The sequence below is a fragment of the Sapajus apella genome, unplaced genomic scaffold (assembly GCF_009761245.1).
Source record: "Sapajus apella isolate SASKATOON/1434 unplaced genomic scaffold, GSC_monkey_1.0 scaffold37, whole genome shotgun sequence".
Lineage (NCBI taxonomy): Eukaryota > Metazoa > Chordata > Mammalia > Primates > Cebidae > Sapajus > Sapajus apella.
In genome coordinates, this window is record NW_022436977.1 from 13,831,062 (window position 1) to 13,851,997 (window position 20,936).

At 37.2% G+C, this 20,936-nt stretch overlaps 1 protein-coding gene across 6 annotated transcripts in view; it reads left to right on the forward strand.

Annotated features, from left to right (window-relative positions):
• DMXL2 (Dmx like 2) overlaps positions 1 to 20,936 on the forward strand; it is a 173,120-nt gene that overhangs the window by 46,016 nt on the left and 106,168 nt on the right. For all 6 annotated transcript variants that reach the window (XM_032297460.1, XM_032297461.1, XM_032297463.1 and 3 more), the window contains 2 exons: positions 18,601 to 18,779; positions 20,260 to 20,443. In XM_032297460.1, coding sequence (XP_032153351.1) covers positions 18,601 to 18,779; positions 20,260 to 20,443 — 363 coding nt within the window. The remainder of the gene's footprint in view (positions 1 to 18,600; positions 18,780 to 20,259; positions 20,444 to 20,936) is intronic.

Here is a 20,936-nt window from a genome sequence, read left to right on the forward strand (position 1 = left end):
CTTGTTATGGGTCTGTTCAGGGTTTCGGCTTCTTCCTGGTTTAGGCTTGGCAGGAGGCAAGTGTCCAGGAATTTATCCATTTCTTCCAGGTTTATTAGTTTGTGTGCATAGAGTCGTTTGTAATAATCTCTGATGATGGTTTGAATTTCTGTGGAATCTGTGGTGATATCCCCTTTATCGTTTTTTATTGCATCAATTTGGTTATTCTCTCTTTTCTTTTTTATTAATCTGGCTAGTGGTCTGTCTATTTTGTTGATCTTTTCAAAAAACCGGCTCCTGGATTTATTGATTTTTTGAAGGGTTTTTTGTGTCTCTATCTTCTTCAGTTCTGCTCTGATCTTAGCTATTTCTTGTCTTCTGCTAGACTTTGAGTTTTTTTGATCTTGCTCCTCTAGCTCTTTCAGTTTTGACGATAGGGTGTCAATTTTTGATCTCTCCTTGCTTCTCATGTGGGCACTTATTGCTATATATTTTCCTCTAGAGACTGCTTTAAATGTGTCCCAGAGATTCTGGTATGTTGTGTCTTCGTTCTCGTTGGTTTTGAAGAACATCTTTATTTCTGTCTTCATTTCATTGTTTATCCAGTCAACATTCAAGAGCAAGTTGTTCAGTTTCCTTGAAGCTGTGCGGTTCTGGGTTAGTTTTTGAATTCTGAGTTCTAACTTGATTGCACTGTGGTCTGAGAGACTGTTTGTTACGATTTCCATTCTTTTGCATTTGCTGAGGAGTGATTTACTCCCAGTTATGTGGTCAATTTTAGAGTAGGTGTGATGTGGTGCTGAGAAGAATGTATATTCTGTGGATTTGGGGTGGAGAGTTCTGTAAATGTCTATTAGGTTTGCTTGGTCCAGGTCTGAGTTCAAGTCCTGGATATCCTTGTTAATTTTCTGTCTGGTTGATCTGTCTAATGTTGACAATGGGGTGTTAAAGTCTCCCACTATTATTGTGTGGGAGTCTAAGTCTCTTTGTAAGTCATTAAGAACTTGCCTTATGTACCTGGGTGCTCCTGTATTGGGTGCGTATATATTTAGGATCATTAGCTCTTCTTGTTGCATTGATCCTTTTATCATTATGTAATGTCCCTCTTTGTCTCTTATGATCTTTGTTGCTTTAAAGTCTAATTTATCAGAGATGAGAATTGCAACTCCTGCTTTTTTTTTTGCTCACCATTTGCTTGGTAAATCTTCCTCCATCCCTTTATTTTGAGCCTTTGTGTATCCTTGCATGTGAGATGGGTTTCCTGGATACAGCACACTGATGGGTTTTGCCTTTCTATCCAATTTGCCAGTCTGTGTCTTTTGATTGGGGCATTTAGTCCATTTACATTTAGGGTTAATATTGTTATGTGTGAATTTGATACTGCCATTTTGGTGCTAGCTGGCTGTTTTGCCCTTTAGTTGAGCTGGTACTTGTTGTTCCTTTATATGTGTAGAGCGTCTTTCAGGAGCTCTTGTAGAGCTGGCCTGGTGGTGACGAAATCTCTGAGTACTTTGCATGTTCCCAAAGGATTTTATTTTTCCTTCACTTATGAAGCTTAGTTTGGCTGGATAGGAGATTCTGGGTTGAAAGTTCTTTTCTTTAAGGATGTTGAATATCGGCCCCCACTCTCTTCTGGCTTGTAGGGTTTCTGCTGAGAGATCTGCTGTGAGTCTGATGGGCTTCCCTTTATGGGTAACCCGACCTTTCTCTCTAGCTGCCCTTAGTATTTTCTCCTTCATTTCGACCCTGGTGAATCTGACGATTATGTGCCTTGGGGTTGCTCTTCTTGACGAATATCTTTGTGGTGTTCTCTGTATTTCCTGGACTTGAATGTTTGCCTGCCTTGCTAGGTTGGAGAAGTTTTCCTGGATAATATCCTGAAGAGTATTTTCCAGCTTGGATTCATTCTCTTCGTCGCATTCGGGTACGCCTATCAAACGTAGATTAGGTCTTTTCACATAGTCCCACATTTCTTGGAGACTTTGTTCATTCCTTTTTACCCTTTTTTCTCCAGTCTTGCCTTCCCGTTTTATTTCATTGAGTTGATCTTCGACCTCTGATACCCTTTCTTCTGCTTGGTCGATTCGGCTGTTGATACTTGTGCATGCTTCACGAAGTTCTCGTGTTGCGTTTTTCAGCTCCACCAATTCACTTATATTCCTTTCTATTTTGTCCATTCTCGTTAGCATTTCGTCAAATCTTTTTTCAAGGTTCTTAGTTTCTTTGCATTGGGTTAGAACATGTTCTTTAAGTTCACAGAAGTTTCTTACTATCTACCTTCTGAAGTCTGGTTCTGTCATTTCATCACACTCGTTCTCCATCCAACCTTGATCCCTTGCTGGTGAGGAGCTGTGATCCCTTTTAGGAGGAGAGGTGTTCTGGTTCGGGTGTTTTCATCCTTTTTGCGCTGGTTTCTTCCCATCTTTAAGGATTTATCCACCTGTCGACTTTGTAGTTGCTGGCTTTCAGATTGGGTCTCAAATCTTTCAGATTGATGTTCTGTTTGTTGATGATGAGGTTATTTCTGTTTCTTGGTTTTCCTTCTGACAGTCTGGCCCCTCTGCTGTAGGTCTGCTGAGGTTCACTCCAGGCCCTGCTTGCCTGGGGTTCACCTGCAGCAACTGCTGAACAGTAAGGGTTGTTACCAGTTTTCTTCTTCTGCTATCTTTGTCCCAGAAGGATACCCGCCTAGTGTCAATCTGATCTCTCTTTTATGAGGTGTCTTTTTGGATATATAGGGGTCAGGGAGCTGCTTGAGGAGATGGTCTCTTCTTTATAGGAGCTCAAATGGTGAGCTGCGAGCTCTGTTGTTGTTCATTCAGAGCTGCTGGGCAGGTACTTTTAGGTCTGCTGCAGCAGAACTCATAAACTGCTTTTTGTTCCCAGGTGCTCTGTCCCAGGGATTTAGGGCTTTATTTATGAGTTTCCGTTATGCTGCCGCCTTCTTTTTTTTTTTTTTTTTCCTTCAGACCTGCCCAGCCCAGCAAGGAGGCAGCCTAGTCACTGTCGGCCTATAGCAGCTTTGCTGAGCTGCTGTGAGCTCCGCCCCGCTGCGGAGTGAACTTCCTTGCAGTCCTGTTTATATGGGTGTAGTTAGAACTGCTTTGGTGATGGTGGCCCGCCTCTGTTGGGGAGGAGTCTCTGCTGTGGCGGGTTGCCTTGGCAACGGCGGGCTGCCTCAGCAATGGTGGGTTGCCTCGGTAATGGCGGACGCCCCTCCCCCACAGAGCTGGACCGTCCTGGGTTCAGCTGCGCTTGCTGTGAAACTCTCAATCCAGAGTTTCTGGTTGCTGTTCTTTTGTGGGGGGTGGGGCCAGCCGAGCCTGATCGCCCGGCTCCCTGCCTCAGAGCCTTTTTTAAGTTGGTGTTCCAGTTGCCTGTTGAAGAGGCGCCGGGGTCTGTTTTCCCCTGCGGCCACTCACTGCGCTGGCTTAAACAGTGGCACTGAGGTTTGTGGCGCTTTTTTTTTTTTTTTGCCCTGGAATCTACTGTCCTGGTTCTCTGCTCAGTCCCCTTTTTGAACTGGCGTATGGACGACTTCCCGTGGCTCCAATTGCCAGCCAAAAGGGCCCCCGGACCCGTGTTTTTTGTATGGAGAACCGCGGCTCCGGGGTGCCGACAAAGTAGCCGTGCGGGGCAAAGCAGCGGTGCTGGCCGGCACAGCCGCGCTGGCTGAAACAGCCGCGCTGGCGACCGTGGAGCACCTCCGCCCGGGAATTTCCTAGTCTGTGGGCAATAAAAACGCGGCGTGTACTCACCCTCTGCACTTTCACTGGGAGCTGCAATCCTGAGCTGTTCCTAAACGGCCATCTTGGATCGTCCCAGTGGTGAACTTTCTTTCTGGCTCCTCTTCTTTCTTCTTCTGCCACTCTTTCTTCTTCCAGTTCGATTAGCTCTTCATTTGTAAGTTCTCCAGATTCTTTGTCTAGCAACTCTTTGACATCTTCCATTTCACACTCTAAAGAGAGGTCTTTAGTGAGTTTTTACTATTTTTTCCAGAATCGTTTCAAGTTCATGTTCACTGTCAAATCCGTCAAAATCATTAACATAGTGCTTAACACAATTTTTCCAGATGCCATTCATGCACTTTGTCGTCACAGCCTCCCAGGCGGTAGCGATATTCTTGATACACATCAAAATGTTGTAGTGTTTCCAAAAATCTACAGCGGAGCAGTCGTGGCTAGCGATTGTGGTCGTAAAGTTGAATGGTCGTAAGTTGCATAGGTCATAAGTCGATCAATACCTGTAAATATTTCAGTATCTGCTTTTGAAGTACAAAGATTTTACAAAAATATCCACAAAATAAAGTGGGTTAAATGTAGGTTGAATCTTGTTTAGGAAAGCTTCTTATTAGGCTATAAAAATATTCTTTTTTATTTTTTCCTAAAATCTTAAAATGTTGATGTCCTATAAGTCCCTAATTCAAATGAAAGTTGTCTCAATACCATTTATTGAATAATTCATTCTTTTCTCTTAGATCTGCCGTGCCATTTCTGACATATATTAAATAATATTGCAGCAGATGTCGTGTTCATTTCTATTAGGCTCTTATGTGGATTTCTCTTGGGTGTATACATAGGAATGGAATTGCTGGGTTATATGTTACATGTATCTTTGATTTCAGTAGATAATGCCAATCAGGTTTTCCAAGTTGGTATACTAATTTACACTCTAATAGTATACAGTAGTTTCTGTTGCTCCTAGCCAATGCTGATATGGTCTGATTTTTAAACTTTTGTAAATTTGGTAGATGTTGAGAGGTACCTTCTTGTAGTTTTTTTTTTTTTTTTTTTTTTGAGAAAATGTCCCACTCTGTCACCCAGGCTGGAGTACAGCGGTCGATCATAGCTCACTGTAACCTGAACTCATGGGCTCAAGCGATGCTCTTGTGTCAGCCTCCTGAGTAGCTGGGACTAACAGGCATATACCACCATGCCTGGCTAAGTTTTATTTATTTATTTGGTAGATATGGGATCTCCTTATGTTGCCCAGGCTGATCTTGAACTCCTGGCCTCAAGTGTTCCTCCTGTTTTGTACTCCCTAAGTGTTGGGATTACAGGCATGAGCCACTGCGCCTTTCCTCCTTGTAGTCTTAAAGTGCATTTCCCTGATTATTATGAGGCTAAATACTTTTCATATATTTATTGGATATTTGGATGACTGATTTAAAAGAAAGTAAATGGGCAAGCTCCTTGTCCATTTAAAAAATAGTTTTTGGTCTTTTGTTGATTGGTAGGAGTCCTTTATTATGGATATGAGCTTTTTGTCAGTTATATGTTTTGCAAAGATCTTCTCCCACTCCATTACTTGCTCTTTCACTCTCTTAATGGTATCTTTTGATGAATAGAGATATTTATTTTCAATATCAAATATATCAGTATTTTTCTGAGTCCTGTTTAATAAGTTTTTCCTACTCTGAGATTCTGAAGATTTTTTATAATCTTCTAGACCAGAGTTGCTTTAAATATTTTTGTGCTGTGAATTCCTTTGGAAATCTAGTGAAGCCTGTAATAACCTTCTTCAGAGTTTGATGTTTTTAAATGCATAAAATATGTAGCATTATAAAAGAAATAAATTATTGAAATACAGCTTCAAGATATTAAAAAATATTTTTGTAATAGAGACATTATATACTTTTTAATGTATTCGGTACCAAAAATTGCATTTAAAATATGGGCAGTTTTAATCGTGCTTAGCTACTCTATATGGAATTAAAACTACAATATCTCACTTTATAAGGTGAGGATAGGCTTTCCAAAAACAGCAGAATTCACTGAAGCCTTTTTGGGTTGATTTCTAGTTGCAAAACGTTAAACTTTACTCTCTTATTGCTCCGCAGTTAGTTGGCACAGAGGTAGTTGCTTAACAGTTGCCTGAACATTATAGACAGGAAGACTGCAATCATGTGCGGTTTAGTAGCAGTTCCAATAACTAAAAATTTCAAAGTAGAAATGAGTGCAAAAACTACTTTGAGATATGCAGTAACTGTCATGTGATAAGAAAACATCCTTGATTTCTGTTAGAGACAAAGTCACATGTACTGCTAATACTACTTTGATTTGTTTTTTTGCAATTAGCATTTATGAAAATAAAGAAGTAATTGTTTTTCACCATTAAGGTTCATGGTGCCTTTGGGTCTTAGTTTTCTTGGTTTCTTCAGAAGCACACCCTGAGATAAGGATTCAAGTGTATATAATTAACATGGGGAATGATCACATGAAATATACTGGATTTGAGGCAGGGAAGTGATGACACTTAACCTTTATTAAATGTGTTAACAAGCTTGAAAATCTGGGTCCTCTGGGAGCCAGTGTTCTGCTCACTCATATCATGTCCCTTACACATGTTCTACCCACACATCAGTCATTGATTGAGGGCAGGTGAGGGCCAGCACCCATTACCCACTCCTGGAATACCTCAGGCAAAAGGATGTAGATGCTTGCAGTTGAAACTGACACAACAAATGGTAAGGCATGATGGGATATAAATGATGTGTCAAAAGTATCTTTTGTATCTTGAAGTCTATTTACAGGACCTTTGGGTCAGAGGACCTAAGACCGAGATCCTCTAGTCTAGAATATGGACATTTCATGTTTTATCTTTCACATTTAGGTCTAAAATCTATGTGAAAGAATGTGTAGGTGTTGAAGAAGGTCAGGTTTTTTCCTTATGGATATCCAGTAGTCTCGAACAATTTATTGTAAAAAATCCCTTTCTTCATTGTTGTGTATTATCACTTTTGTCATAAAATCAAATGTCCATATTTCTGAAAGTCTGTTTCCCGGCTCCTTTCTCTAGTTCATTGGTCTTACTTTTTACTAGTGCCACCTGACAAAATTAACCTTGATATCTGGTAGGGCAAATTCTCCCCTCATGTTTTTCTTTTTAAAGATTGTTTTTTTCTCTTCCTGGCCCTTTGCATTTCTATATAAAGTTTAGAATAAACTTCATAAATTTTGCAAAGCAAACAGAAAACCTCTTATGATTCTTTTTGGTATTACATTGACTGTATAGGTCAGTTTGGGGAGAATTGACATCTTTACTGTATTCAGGCTTCCCATTTATGAGTATGGCTGTCCCTTCATTTATTTTACATCTTTTCTTTTCTCAGTAATGTTTTATAATTTTCTCTGTGAAGGTCCCAGATATCTTTTGGGATTAATTCCTAGATATTTGATATTTTTGATACTGTTGTAAATGGAATCATTATTTTAAAAAAATTGTTTCTGGTATATAGAAATGCAGTTTGTGTATATTGGCTTTATGTCTAACACTCTTACTAAACTCAATAATTCTAATAATTTCTCTATAGATCATTTTGGACTTTATATGTACACAATTATCTATGAATAATGAAAGCTCTAGTTCATCTTTTGTAACTCTCCCATCTTTTATATTTTTCCTTTTTTTTTTTTTTGAGACAGAGTTTCGCTCTTGTTACCCAGGCTGGAGTGCAATGGCGCGATCTCGGCTCACCGCAACCTCCACCTCCTGGGTTCAGGCAATTCTCCTGCCTCAGCCTCCTGAGTAGCTGGGATTGCAGGCACGCGCCACCATGCCCAGCTGATTTTTTGTATTTTTAGTAGAGATGGGGTTTCACCATGTTGACCAGGATGGTCTTGATCTCTTGACCTCGTGATCCGCCCGCCTCGGCCTCCCAAAGTGCTGGGATTACAGGCGTGAGCCACCGCACCCGGCCATTTTTCCTTTTTTTTTAACCGCAGTGTCTAGGACCTCTAGTATAGAGTGTGGAATAAACATGGTAATAACAGGTATCTTTTCCTCATTCCCAGTCACAAAGGGATACCCTTCACTGGGTCATCAGAAATGTAATGTTTACTGTTGATGTTTATTGTAGATACTTTTTTTAGATAAAGAAACTTTCCTTCTATTTGTCGTTTTCTAGATTGTTTATCTAAACCACAAACGATGTAGAACTTTAGCAAGTATTTTTTCTGTATCTTATGAGACAATTTTTATGTTTTTGTTTTTGTTTTATTTGAGAGAGTCTTGCTGTGTCACCCAGCTGGAATGCAGTGGCACAGTCTCAGCACTGCAGTCTCAGCCCCCCAGGTTCAAATATTTCTCCCATTTTAGCCTCCTGAGTACCTGGGACTACAGGCACCTGTCACCACGCCCAGCTAATTTTTATACTTTGGGTAGAGGCGAAGATTTACCATTTTGGCCAGGCTGGTCTGGAACTCCTGACTTCAGGTGATCCACCCACCTCAGCCTTCCAAAGTGCTGGGATTATAGGCGGGAACCACCATGTCTGGCTGTCTTTTTAATTTTTTACTAAGATGAAATACATGAACTGATTTTGTAAATCTTGTATTCCTGGAACAATCCCAACTTCATTATACTGTATTATCCTTGTTGGATTTGATTTGCTGATCTTTTGATTAAGATATATGTGTTAGGGTGAGATTCAGCCAATAATTTTCCTGTTTTCCTAATGTCCTTGACAGATTTTTATGCTGATGTTATGCTGACCTTGTAAATGGGTTGGAAATCTCTCTTTTGAAAAGAGTTTTGTATAAGATTGATATAGTTTTATTCTTAACTTTTTGCTGGTGAAGTCTTCTGGATCAAGAATTTTCTTTGTGGGATTCAGTTTTTTAAATTATTCAGATTTTCTTTTTCTTTTGTATGTCAGTTTTGGTAAGTTGTATTTATCTGTACTTTTTCAGTTTTATTTAGATTTTCAAGTTTATTGGCACAAAATTGTATAAAATACCTTATCTTTTAATATCTATAATACATGTATAATGATTTCTTCTTCAGTTTTGATATTAGTTATTTGTGCCTTCTGTCTTTCTTGATTCATCTCACCAAGAGTTAGTTCATCAATTTTAAAGGTCTTTTCACTGCCCTAAAAGTTCCCTTTGCTCTGCCTATTTTTAACTCTGGCTACCCCTCCTTAGTTGTTATTGCCTTATCTTTTCTACTTTTAAATGTTGGAGTACCCAGGGCTCTTCTAGTCTCATGGTTTCTGATGCCATTTAAATACCATTTTTATGTGCTGATGACATTCAAATGTGTATTTTTTGCCTGTACCTCTCCTCTGATCTCCACTTCCCTACCTCCTCAGTCTACTCTCTGATGGCTTACCTTTAGAATATATCCACAATCTGTCACTTCTTTACCACCTCTTATAATCTGGTTGAAGCCACCACTGTTTATCACTTGCACTGTTGTATTAAATTTTTAATTGGTTTCCCAATTTTTACTGCACTTCTGTACAATCTATGTTTAAACCAGCAGGTGGAGTAATTTTTAAAATTTTATTTTCGAAAGAGTTTCATACTGTTGCCCAGGCTAGAGTGCAGTGGCATGACCTCGGCTTACTGCAACCTCTGCCTCCTGGAGTTGAGCAATTCTTTTGCCTCAGCCTCCTGAGTAGCTTGGATTACAGGCATGTGCCACCACACTTGGCTAATGTTTGTATTTTTAGTAGGGATAGAGTTTCTTCATGATGGCCAGGCTGGTCTTGAGCTCTTGACCTCAAGTGATTCTCCCACCTTGGTCTCCCAAAGTGCTGGGATTACGGGTGTGAGCCACTGCGCCTGGCCTGGAGTGATCTTTTCAAAATGTTGTCAGATCTTGTCACCCTTCTTCTGTACAAAACTGTCAAAAGCTTCTGTCAAAAGCTTTTCCATTTCATTTACCAGAAGCCCAGGTCTTCGTGATGGTTTAGCACACTCCAGGCTTGCCAGGACTCCCATCACTGCTTTGCTAACTCTCGCCCCTGCACACTCCACTCTCGCTAGTTTGCCTCATTGTTGTTAAACTAGATTTTAAAAATAAAACACTGAAATGTTGATAAGTCAGTTAAATAATCTACAAATAATAAAACATACTTAGTATTTCTGGATAGAAATGTAGAGATGTGTGAAGAATTTTCTGCAATGTCTGAGAATCATGGGTATCTAATGAAGGGAACACTTATCAGAATCACAGGAAAAACAGTTTGAGAAATAATATAATTCATGTGTTTTTTTCTTTTATTTTATATAATTCATGTCTTGATCTCTAAAACTAGTATCTTTTAAAAACAAATACCCCCATTCTTAAAATTTGACTGAAAAAACTCAGATTTTTTTGGTTACCCTTATTTCTTAAAATTACCATATTCTAATAAGTGATTAATAAAGCCAATCATTCCTTTGACTTAACAAGTCCATAGTAGGTGAACCTGTGGATGATTTAATGTAGGATCAATTCAGTGTGGTCAGAGAGCTGCTGGAGAGTAACACTGGAATCCAGCTGTTTGATATTCGCAGTTAGTCATTGCTGATGTCAGCTTGGATATGTACATACTGTGTATCATTTGGAGCATGTTTTCCTATTACCTCCTTTTAAATATCATTAATGGCACTGTGATCATGGGCAGGTATTGTAAGTTTTCCTTGAATCATGTACAGTTAACTCTTGAACAACATGGCAGTTAGGTGGTCCAACCCCTTGTACAGTCAAAAACCCCTAACTTTTGACTCTAGAAACTTAACCACTAATAGCCTACTGTAGACTGGAAGTTTTATCAATAAAAAGTCGATTAACTTATTTTGTGTGTTACATGTATTATATACTCTCTTTTTAAAACCCTGCATTTGGCATCTAATATATACTGTACTCTTTTAAGGAAGAGAAGAAAAATGTTACTAAGAAAACCTTAAGGAAGAGAAAATAAATTAGCCATTCATTAAGTGGACGTAGATGATCATAAGGTCTTCATCCTTATCATTTTCACATTTAGTTGGTGGGTTAGGAGGAAGAAATGGAGGGGTTGGTCTTGCTGTCTCATGGGTGGCAGAGGCGGAAGAAAATTCATATGTCAGTGGACCTGTGCAGTTCAAACCCATGTTGTTCAAGGGTCAACTGTACTTTAACGTAAATATTGTCTGATTTTTTTTTTCTCATAGAACTGGTCAAAGAAAATGCATTTTAGAATTCTAGCAATCTATACTTGTAAGGCACATGAAAATCTTTTATAGTTGTATTCATATCATGATAGCCTTAACTCTATATGTGTAAAATTGATAGTGCATTTTAAAGGAACAATTGATTTGAAATTATATCTGAAATTAACCTTAATTCACATGTTTAGCAGATATTCTTTTGAATACCACTGTATACCCTGAACTGCTCTGTGTGCTGGCAATCTTGTGATGAAGATGACAGACAAGGGTTTTGTTCTTTTAGAACTTAACTTCTGGTGAGGAAAGACAGAAAAAAGAAATCAAGTATTAATAAGTGCTATCCAGAAAATTAAGACAAGGTGATATAATAGTGTGACCAGTGTCTATTAGAGTGGGTGATCTTTAGAGAAAGCTTTGCTGAGGAGATACTTTTAAACTGAGAATTGAATACTGTAAAGGAGACAACTCAGAAGTTCAGGGGAAAGAGTGTTTTGGCCAAGGGAACAAACATCAAGTGAAAATGCTCTGAAATAGAAATTAGCAGGGCTTGTTAAAGAATAATAGAAAGCTGGAGTATAGTGGTTAGACCAAAGTTTGAGATGCTTCTGGGTTAAGATATCAGATAGAATAAGACAGGAGTTCTCTGGGAATCTGAATTCTTTAGCCAAAGATGGTATTTGAAGTTATGGGTCTGGATGAAATGAACTAGGGAGAACATGTGTATTAGAGAAGAGAATGGGACTCAGGATCAAATCCCAGGATCCTCAAACATTAAATGATGGGGAGAGGGGAGATGCCTACAAAGGATGCTGGGAAGGAGTAGCCACTAAAATAAAAGAAAAACCAGGAGAATGTGACATTACAGAAGTCAAGGAGGGAATGTCAGTTAATTTTGTCAGACGACCTAGAACACATGGGAGAACATCTGTAGATAGTACAAGCCTACGTGTGCATAAATTAAAGCAAGGAAACTTTTGCGGAATCATAAAGTTTTAATGATCTTAGCGATCATGAAAGAGGGATGAAGTCTATGTCTCTGCCCTCCACTGCCACTGCCTGTGTCAGTATCTTCAGGGCTGCGGACCTTTATAGTAGTCTCTTAAGTGATGTCCTGCAACCATTTTCTGATAAGTTTGCTCATAGGAGCCAGCCACCTGAACATGCCATTCTCCTTTTCACAACCCTTTAATGACTCCTGTTGCTTCTAAGATGATGATCACAATCTTTACCATGGCCTGTGAGGCTCTGCTGTATGATCTGGCCCTTATGTGCCTCTCCAGCTTCATTCCCACCTGAATGCCTACCACACTGATGACCTTTCAGGGCCTTGAATATGCTAAGCTCTTTCCTGCTTCCAGTCCTTTTTATGTGTCATCCTCTCTGTCTAGGGAATACCCAGAATACCCAGCCTCCCTTATTCTTTGCCTGGTCATCTTTTATGTGTCCTTGAACCCTCAGTTTAAATACTGCTTTCTTAAGGAAACCTCTGATCTGCCAGGCAAGGCAAGTCTCTTAATTAAATACTTTTGTGGTGCCTTCTGCTTCTTTCTTATAGTGCTTATCACAAGTATAGTTAAAATAATAATTTATAACCTTAATATTGTCTTCTTTTCTAGAGAATAAGCTCTGTGCGATTAGGAAATAATATTTTATTATTTCTGTTCCTCCTCTGCCGCAACTGTATACCCAGCCATTCACACAGTAGCTGCATTCAATAAATACTTATTGTTTGAGTGAATCTTGTGACTGTTTCATAGTTGTACAGGCAGTTAATGGCACATTGTTATTATCTATTAGTATGTTGAAGACTGATTTTGTTTTTAAGCCTGAGAATGGTTGGAAAGCCATTGAGTTTCCTTAGAGGGAAATTTGGCTCTTTAATGAATCTGTATCTGGACATGATCAAATGTATAGTTATTGGTTCTTATGAAACATATTGAAATATATGTAATTAGATTGAATTAAGAATAATACCTTGATACAAACTACAGGATGGCTACCCTTCCCTAAAAGAGACATATGAATGCCCACAAAATAAAAATAAAAATGCCCACAAAAATTTTATTTTCTAGATTATTGAGTATTTTTTCATCGTGTTAGTCACATCTCCCTAAGCTGCTTACACTCAGTTATCCTAAGAGTTAACTGTTTCATAATTCTTAGGGAAAGATAAGAATGCTTTACTGGTAAGGATCCTATGGAGGTTAAGCAAATGTGTCTTGGATTTAAAAAGCTGTTTTCTCACATTTTTTGAATATACCACATCTGATTAAGATTATCCTGATAAAAAGAACAGAAAAAAACTTTGGGATATTAGGCAGTTTTTTTGTTTGTTTGGTTTTTTTTTGGTACAGTCTGTTCTGCTTCTGTTAATAAAGCCAAATTTGAGTTGATAAAACAGATGGTCACTGTGTGGATCTCCCACTAGAAGGCATTTTCCACCGCCTCTGCTACACATGGCAGGATTTTATTTCAGGTGTTGTGAGACTCAAATTCAATTACTTCCAGGATTTTTAATATTACAGTTCATTGAGCACTTTGGCTGGTAAGATCTATTTTTTTTATAAATGTGGTAAATTAAATTTTTCTTAGGCTTAAGAGCATTTTAAATTTCTATTTAAGCTTAAAATAAAGTCTTACTTGCTACAGAGCCTTCTCTCCCCTACAAGACATACCTGATTAAATCTTTACCTCAATAATTGGTTTTCTCTGGTGTGCGTACTAGGAGATGTTTGTTGAAATTCTGTTTATGTTCATAAAGTTTATATTAGAACACTTTAAAAAATAACACTTGGTTATTTTGTAAAATTTGCAAGTAATTTAAGGTATTCTGTTTTTTTCAAAAAACAGGGAATATAGCTTTCTTTTTTTGAGTTCTTTTGCTCAACATGGTGAATATTGTTAGTAATAGAATATTGTATATTTTTAAATTGCTAAGAGTAAATTTCAAGTATTCTTATCATAAAATTAAGTATGTGAGGTGATGGATGTAATTATCATGTTATATTCATGAATTATAAAATCACTTCATACTCTGTAAATTTATACAATTATAAATTGTCAATTTATAATCAAAAATGAAGCAGTTTCTTTGAGAGAAGATTATGCCTTTGAGTGAAAAACTGGGTTTTGCAAGGGCTAAGATGAGAAAATTTCTTGAAGAGGGTTATTTTGGCAGGGAAGATAGGAGAGAGCTACAGAGTGTACCCAGAAGCTTTTTCTCCTCTTGAGCATGCTTCTCTGTTTCTGGATTCAGTGCTTTATTTAAAGATTAACTTGTCAACCTTTTTGTCCCTTCAAAGTGGAAATATCTTTACTGTTTTTTAACATAATATGGTCTTAGTATAAAGAACATGCAGAGAAAATAAAATTCTTCTACCAAATAGCTCAGCCCCCAATTAAAAAACGGTCCTTGTTTTCTCTTAAATACATATCCTGACTATTTGATGCCTGTGTAAACCATACAGAAATGTGTGTGCATTCACACATGTTCAGATAAGATCATGTGCTTAACCTGATTTCTTAATATATCATAGATTGCCATGTTAAGCTTAGACCATTGATTTGAGACCTTCTTCTTTTCTAATATAAGCTTTTAAAGCTATGAATTTCCCATGTATTTATCATTGTTTTTGTTGTACTTGCTTTTGACTTCTTGGTCATGAAGTCTTTCCCTAAGCCAATGTCCAGAAGGGTTTTTCTGATAACCATCTTCTAACATTTTTATGGTTTCAGGTCTTAGATTTAAGTCCTTGATCTATCTTGAGTTGATTTTTGTATAAGGTGAGAGATGAGGATCCAGTTTCATGCTTCTACATATGGCTTGTCAATTTTCCCTGCACCATTGTTGAATAGGGTGTCCTTTCTCCACCGTGTTTTCATTTGCTTGGTTGAAGATCAGTTGGCTCTAAGTATTTGACTTTATTTCTGTGTTCTCTATTCTGTTCCATTGGTCTATGTGTCCATTTTTATACTAGTACCATGCTGTTTTGGTGACTATGGCCTTATAGTATAGTTTGAAATCAGGTAATATGATGCCTTCAGATTTGTTCTTTTTGCTTAGTCTTGTTTTATCCATGTGGGCCCTTTTTTGATTCCATATGAATTTTAGGACTGTTTTTTCTAGTTCTGTAAAGAATGATGGTGCTATTTTGATGGGAATTGCATTGAATTTGTAGATTGCCTTTGGCAGTGTGGTCATTTTCACAGTGTCGATTCTACTCATCCAGAAGCATGGGATGCGTTCCCACTTGTTTGTATGGTCATTGATTTCTTTTAGCAGTGTTTTGTAGTTTTTCTTGTAGAGGACTTTCACCTCCTTGGTTGGATATATGCCTAAGTATTTTATTATTTTTTTTGTAGCTATTGTAAAACATGTTGAGTTATTGATTCGATTCTTAGCTTGGTCGCTGTTGGTGTATAGGTACTGATTTGTGTACATTAATTTTTATCCTGAAACTTTCCTGAATTCGTTGATCAGTTCTAGGAGCTTTTTGGAGGAGTCTTTAACAGCAACAGTTTGACTTCCTCTTTACCAATTTCGATGCCCTTTATTTCTTTCTGTTGTCTAATTGCTCTGGCTAGGACTTTCAGTACTATGTTGAATAGAAGTAATGAGAGGCTGGGCACAGTGGCTCACGCCGGTAATCCCAATACTTTGGGAGGCTGAGGCGGGTGAATCACAGGTCAGGAGTTCGAGACCAGCCTGGCCGAGATGGTGAAACCCCATCTCTACTAAAAATACAAAAATTAGCTGGGCGCAGTGGTAGGTGCCTGTAATCCCAGCTACCTCAGGAGGCTGAAGCAGGAGAATCGCTTGAACCTGGGAGGCGGAGGTTGCAGTGAGCTGAGATTGTGCCACTGTACTCTAGCCTGAGTGACAGAACAAGACTCTGTCTCAAAAAAAAAAAAAAAAAAAAAAAAAGTGGTGAGAGGGACATCTTTGTCTTGTTCCAGTTCTCAGAGAATGCTTTCAACTTTTCCCCATTCATTATTATGTTGGCTGTGGGCTTGTCATAGATGGCTTTTATTACCTTAAGATATGTCCCTTCTATGCTGATTTTGCTGAGGGTTTTAATCATAAAGGGATACTGGTTTTTTTCGAGTGCTTTTTGTGCATCAATTGAGATGATCACGTGATTTTTGTTTTTAATTCTGTTTCTGTGGTGTATCACATTTATTGACTTGAAAATGTTAAACCATCCCTGCATCCCTGGTATGAAACTTACTTGATCATGGTAGATAATCTTTTTGATATGCTGTTGGATTTGGTTAGCTAGCATCTTGTTAAGGATTTTTTTATCTCTGTTCTTCAGGGATATTGGTCTGTAATTTCCTTTTTTTTTTTGTCATGTCCTTTCCTGGAGTTTCTACACAGTAAATGAAATAGCAGAGCAGAAAGACAGTTCACAGAGTGGGAGAAAATACTCCCAATCTATACATCTGACAAAGGACTAATATCTAGAATCTACAAGGAACTGAAACAAATTAGCAAGGAAAAAACCAAACTATCCCATCAAAAAATGGACTAAGGACATGAATAGACAGTTCTCAAAAGAAGATATACAAAAGGCCAACTAACATATGAAAAAAGCGTAACATCACTAATGATCAGGGACATGCAAACCAGAACCACAATGCAATACCGCTTTACTCCTGCAAGAATGGCCATAATCAAAAAATCAAAAAATAATAGATGGTGGTGGGGATGCAGTATAAAGGGACCACTTTTACACTGCTGTTGGGAATGTAAACTAGTACAACCACTATGGAAAACAGCGTGGAAATTTTTTAAAGAACAAAAGTAGAACTACATGTGATCCAGTTATCCACTATTGGGTATCTACTGAGAGGAAAATAAGTCATTATATGAAAAAGATACTTGCACATGCATGTTTATAGCAGCACAATTTGCAGCTGCGAAAATATAGAAGCAGCCCAAATGCCCATCGGTCAATGAATGGATAAAGAAATTGTGGTATGTATATTCCATGGAATGCTATTCAGCCATAAAAAGGAATGAAATAATGACATTTGCAGCAACCAGGATGAGATCAGAGACCATTATTCTAAGTGAAGTAACTCAGGAATAGAAAACCAAACATTGTATGTTCTCATTCATAAGTGGGAGCTAAGCTCCGAGGATGCAAAGGCATAACAGTGATACAGTGGACTTTGGGGGCTGTGGGGAAAGGGTGGAAGGAGGGTGAGGGATAAAAGACTACAAATTGGGTACAGTGTATACTGCTTGGGTGATGGGTGCACCAAAATCTCACAATTCACCGCTAAAGAATTTACTCATGTAACCAGATACCACAGAAAACCATAGGTTTTCCCCAAACCTATGGAAGTTAAATACATAAATAACACAAAACACTAAACAAAAGTAAACTAAAAGAAAAGCTAGGAATTTCCCCCATGCACTGGGTAACTGTAACTCCCCAATTTTGATCTGTTGTACTTTCATTTTCATTCATATTTTCAACATATTTTAAAATTTCCCCTGTAATTTAGAAGTTTTTAGTTTTCAAATATTTGAGAATTTTCTAGATATCTTTCTGTTATCAGTTACTAATTTAATTTTGTTGTGGTTTTACAGTTAGAGTTGAAAGAGGACTGCTTCGTTTGAGGGGGAGATTGTTGGGAATGGGAGAAGGGCTAGAGTATCACCTGCTTGTGGGGCTCTTTGTATTTCCACTGTGACTTCTGAGGGGCTCTTAGGTACTTCTGGAATTTCTGTGTTACATAGTGTGAAACCATTGCCATAGAATATGCTATAAATTTGATGATGTGAAAATGATAACCACTTAACAATGATGCTAGTTGATTTCCTCCAAGTATCTTCTTCAACATAGCATGAAGATTATTATTTTATTGATTATAAAGCACTATAAAGCAGATAGTTTCTGTGAAAGAAAATAAAATTATCTAGCCTTTAATTAAATTATTAGAACTAAGTAAAATGATTAAGTCAGTGCCCGTTATTATACTTGTAAATATTTTAGGTGGGCATAGAGGTGGTTCCTGACAGCCACTTGCATGCTTTCTCATCATTTAGAGTAGAGTAGAGTAGAATGGTTTTTGCCTTTTTAAAAGGTTGTAAGATAAAAAAAGAAGAATCTGTGTTATTGATCTGTATAGCCCGCAAAGCCTAACTTATTTACCATCTGGCCCTTGGCAGAAAAGTTTGCTGATTCCTACTTTAGAGCCAGAAACAATTCAGAAATTCATGAGGTGAAAGGTGAAGGGTTTCACTGTTTACAGACCACTTCAAAAATGAAAGGATGATAGTAACAGTGACTGAAAAGACAACATGGATCTTTGTAATCCTTTCTTAACTAACTTATGCAAGGGGCTAGCATCAGTCTGTTCTCTGCAGTGACCAATTTATGTGTAAATGGGGAAACTTGACATCAGTCTGCATTTGGAAAACATTATCACACAGAAAAGATTGATAGTGAACAGACTGTTCATTTATTTTTCAAGAATATTATTCTTTAAAATAATAAACATAATTTTAAGATAAGGTTTGTATTATGTATGTCACACATTAGTTTTTAGATATAGCTTGATTTTTAAAACTTATTCAAACCACTTAAATTTTGAATTGTGTATTCACTTTTCAAAATTAATTGTATTAATTGTGTATTAATTTTAAATTGTGTATACAAATTAACTTTATATTGACCTATATGTTTTTCAGGATGATTGTCTTTTGAAAGTGTGGTACCCTATGACTGGTTGGAAGTCTTCAATTATACCTCAGGATCATCATGAAGTGAAAAGGAGACAGTCTCCTACCCAATTTTCCTTTGTTTACTTGGCACATCCCCGAGCTGTGACAGGTTTTTCATGGCGTAAAACTAGCAAGTATATGCCAAGGTTAGATAAATGAATCATACAGCTTTAGTTTGTATCCTTATATGTTTATAAAAATAATGAAAATAAAGTCATTTTAGTTTATTTACATGGTGGCGGTTAATAGCATCGGCTCTGCCATCAGGCTGCCTGAAATTAAATCCTACTGTTAACTTCATGAGTTTTTAACTAAATTTCTTAACCTGTTTATGCCTCAGTTTTTCTTTCTGTAGAAGGTGGGTAGTAACAGTACCTACCTCAGAGAGTTATTGTGAAACTAAAATGTAGTTTGTGGGTACAAAGGGCTTAGTACAGGCCTTTGCTCATACTTTGTGTTCAGGCAATGAAATTGTTAGTAGTAGCTGTGATACTAGCAGATGCTAGCAAGAAAATATTTGCAAGTAACAGGAAAGCACACATTGAAGAGAAACATATCGGTAAAAAACTATCAGTAAAATATATGGTGTTAAAGCATATACTGTACTGTGAAAAAAGTGGACACGTTGTGCTTTTTTTGTTGTTGTTTAAATCTGAAGCCTGTGTCAACAGAAGCTTCTCAAAGGATTTTTTATTACACATTTTTTTCCTCATCGTCGTGGCACCTCTTAAAGGTATTTAGAAGGTTAAATAAACTGCAAAACAGCTTATACAAGTGATTCCTGTATTACATACAGGTCTAAGAAAGCTGTTGGGTACTCAGAAGCTTGCTTAGAAATCTAGTTGGTTCTTGAGGGAGGGTTATTTCGCCTACAAAATATATCTGAGAATTGTGTATGCCTGTTAGGAAATACAGAACACATGGTAGAGATGCTCAGCAAATCATAACATGGGAAATTTATATATTTTTGAATCTAAATAAAAAAGTCTATTCTGCTTAAGTCATCTGTATCAATTTGCAAAATACTTTTGGCTCAGATTCTATGTGAACATTCTTTCAAAGGGAGAAGGGTTTTTTGTTATTTTGTAGCAAACAGGTAAGTTACTTTAGCTGCTCCATGCCATGCTATTTTTGCTTATTTTAACTTAATAAAAATGGAGTTATAGTTTGAAATGATATTCCCCTTACAGTTTTATGATGAAGATGATTGTTTGTAACTGTTTGGATTATAGGAAGGATGATGTAAAGTGATGAAACTACTGCCGTAAGCCAGATAGTTTAATTACATTTAATGATCTTTTGTTATGTTCATTCTGTAATTTGCAGTGATTAGGTTTTCTTTTGCTGTTTAGTTTGTATGTTTTGTTTAGGAGATACCAGTAATCCTCTAGAGCCTGCATGTATAATTTGGCAATAATTTCGATTTCTTTTTTCAAAACCATTTCCCTGTTCTTAATGATGTTCACAGTAGTACCATATATGATTTCAAACTCTTTGACTGATTCCTTTTTTCCATATTGTTTTGCACTAATGTTATCTTTATGCATGAAGAACGAAATATTAACAGCCTTTAATTGATGGAATTGATATTCATATTAACCTTTATTTATTTCTTTTTGTTGTTAGGGGTTCTGTCTGTAATGTGTTATTAACTTCATGTTATGATGGTGTGTGCCGGCTCTGGGCAGAAACTTTATTACCAGAAGACTGTCTTTTGGGTGAGCAGATTTGTGAGACTACCACTTCTAGCATTGCCAGCAACCTTTCTCATGCTGGAAGACACAAAGACAGAATACAGCATGCTCTTGAGGTATTATATTATTTAAAATGGTAAATGAATTCTGAAGATAATGTGAGCCTCGTGGAAATTCATAAACATGCAGATGGCACACATAGTACCTGTAATGAGTGAAATTAATAGCAATAAATTCTCATTCATGCTTGTAAGACTTATTTATTCCATTAAAAAGCCAAATACAGATAGTAATGATGTCAGACATGTTGTATAGGTAAATATTATCATTAAAATTTTTTTTAATTGACACTTTATGTGCAAGTTCTACATAATATAATTTTAATTCTTCTGTTTTACATGTCAAATGTGAAAATCTATAGGAGTAAGAATAAAATATGTAAAAGTTGTTGAAATTAGTTGTAGTTAAAAAATATTTTGCTTTTGTTTCATAAAGATTAAAATTTTATTGTTCTAGTTAAAAATGACTATTTTGTTCCTTAAAATAAAGATGTTTATTAAAATAGTAGATGCAAGTGAACTGCTTTGCAGCTTCCATGATTGAATATTT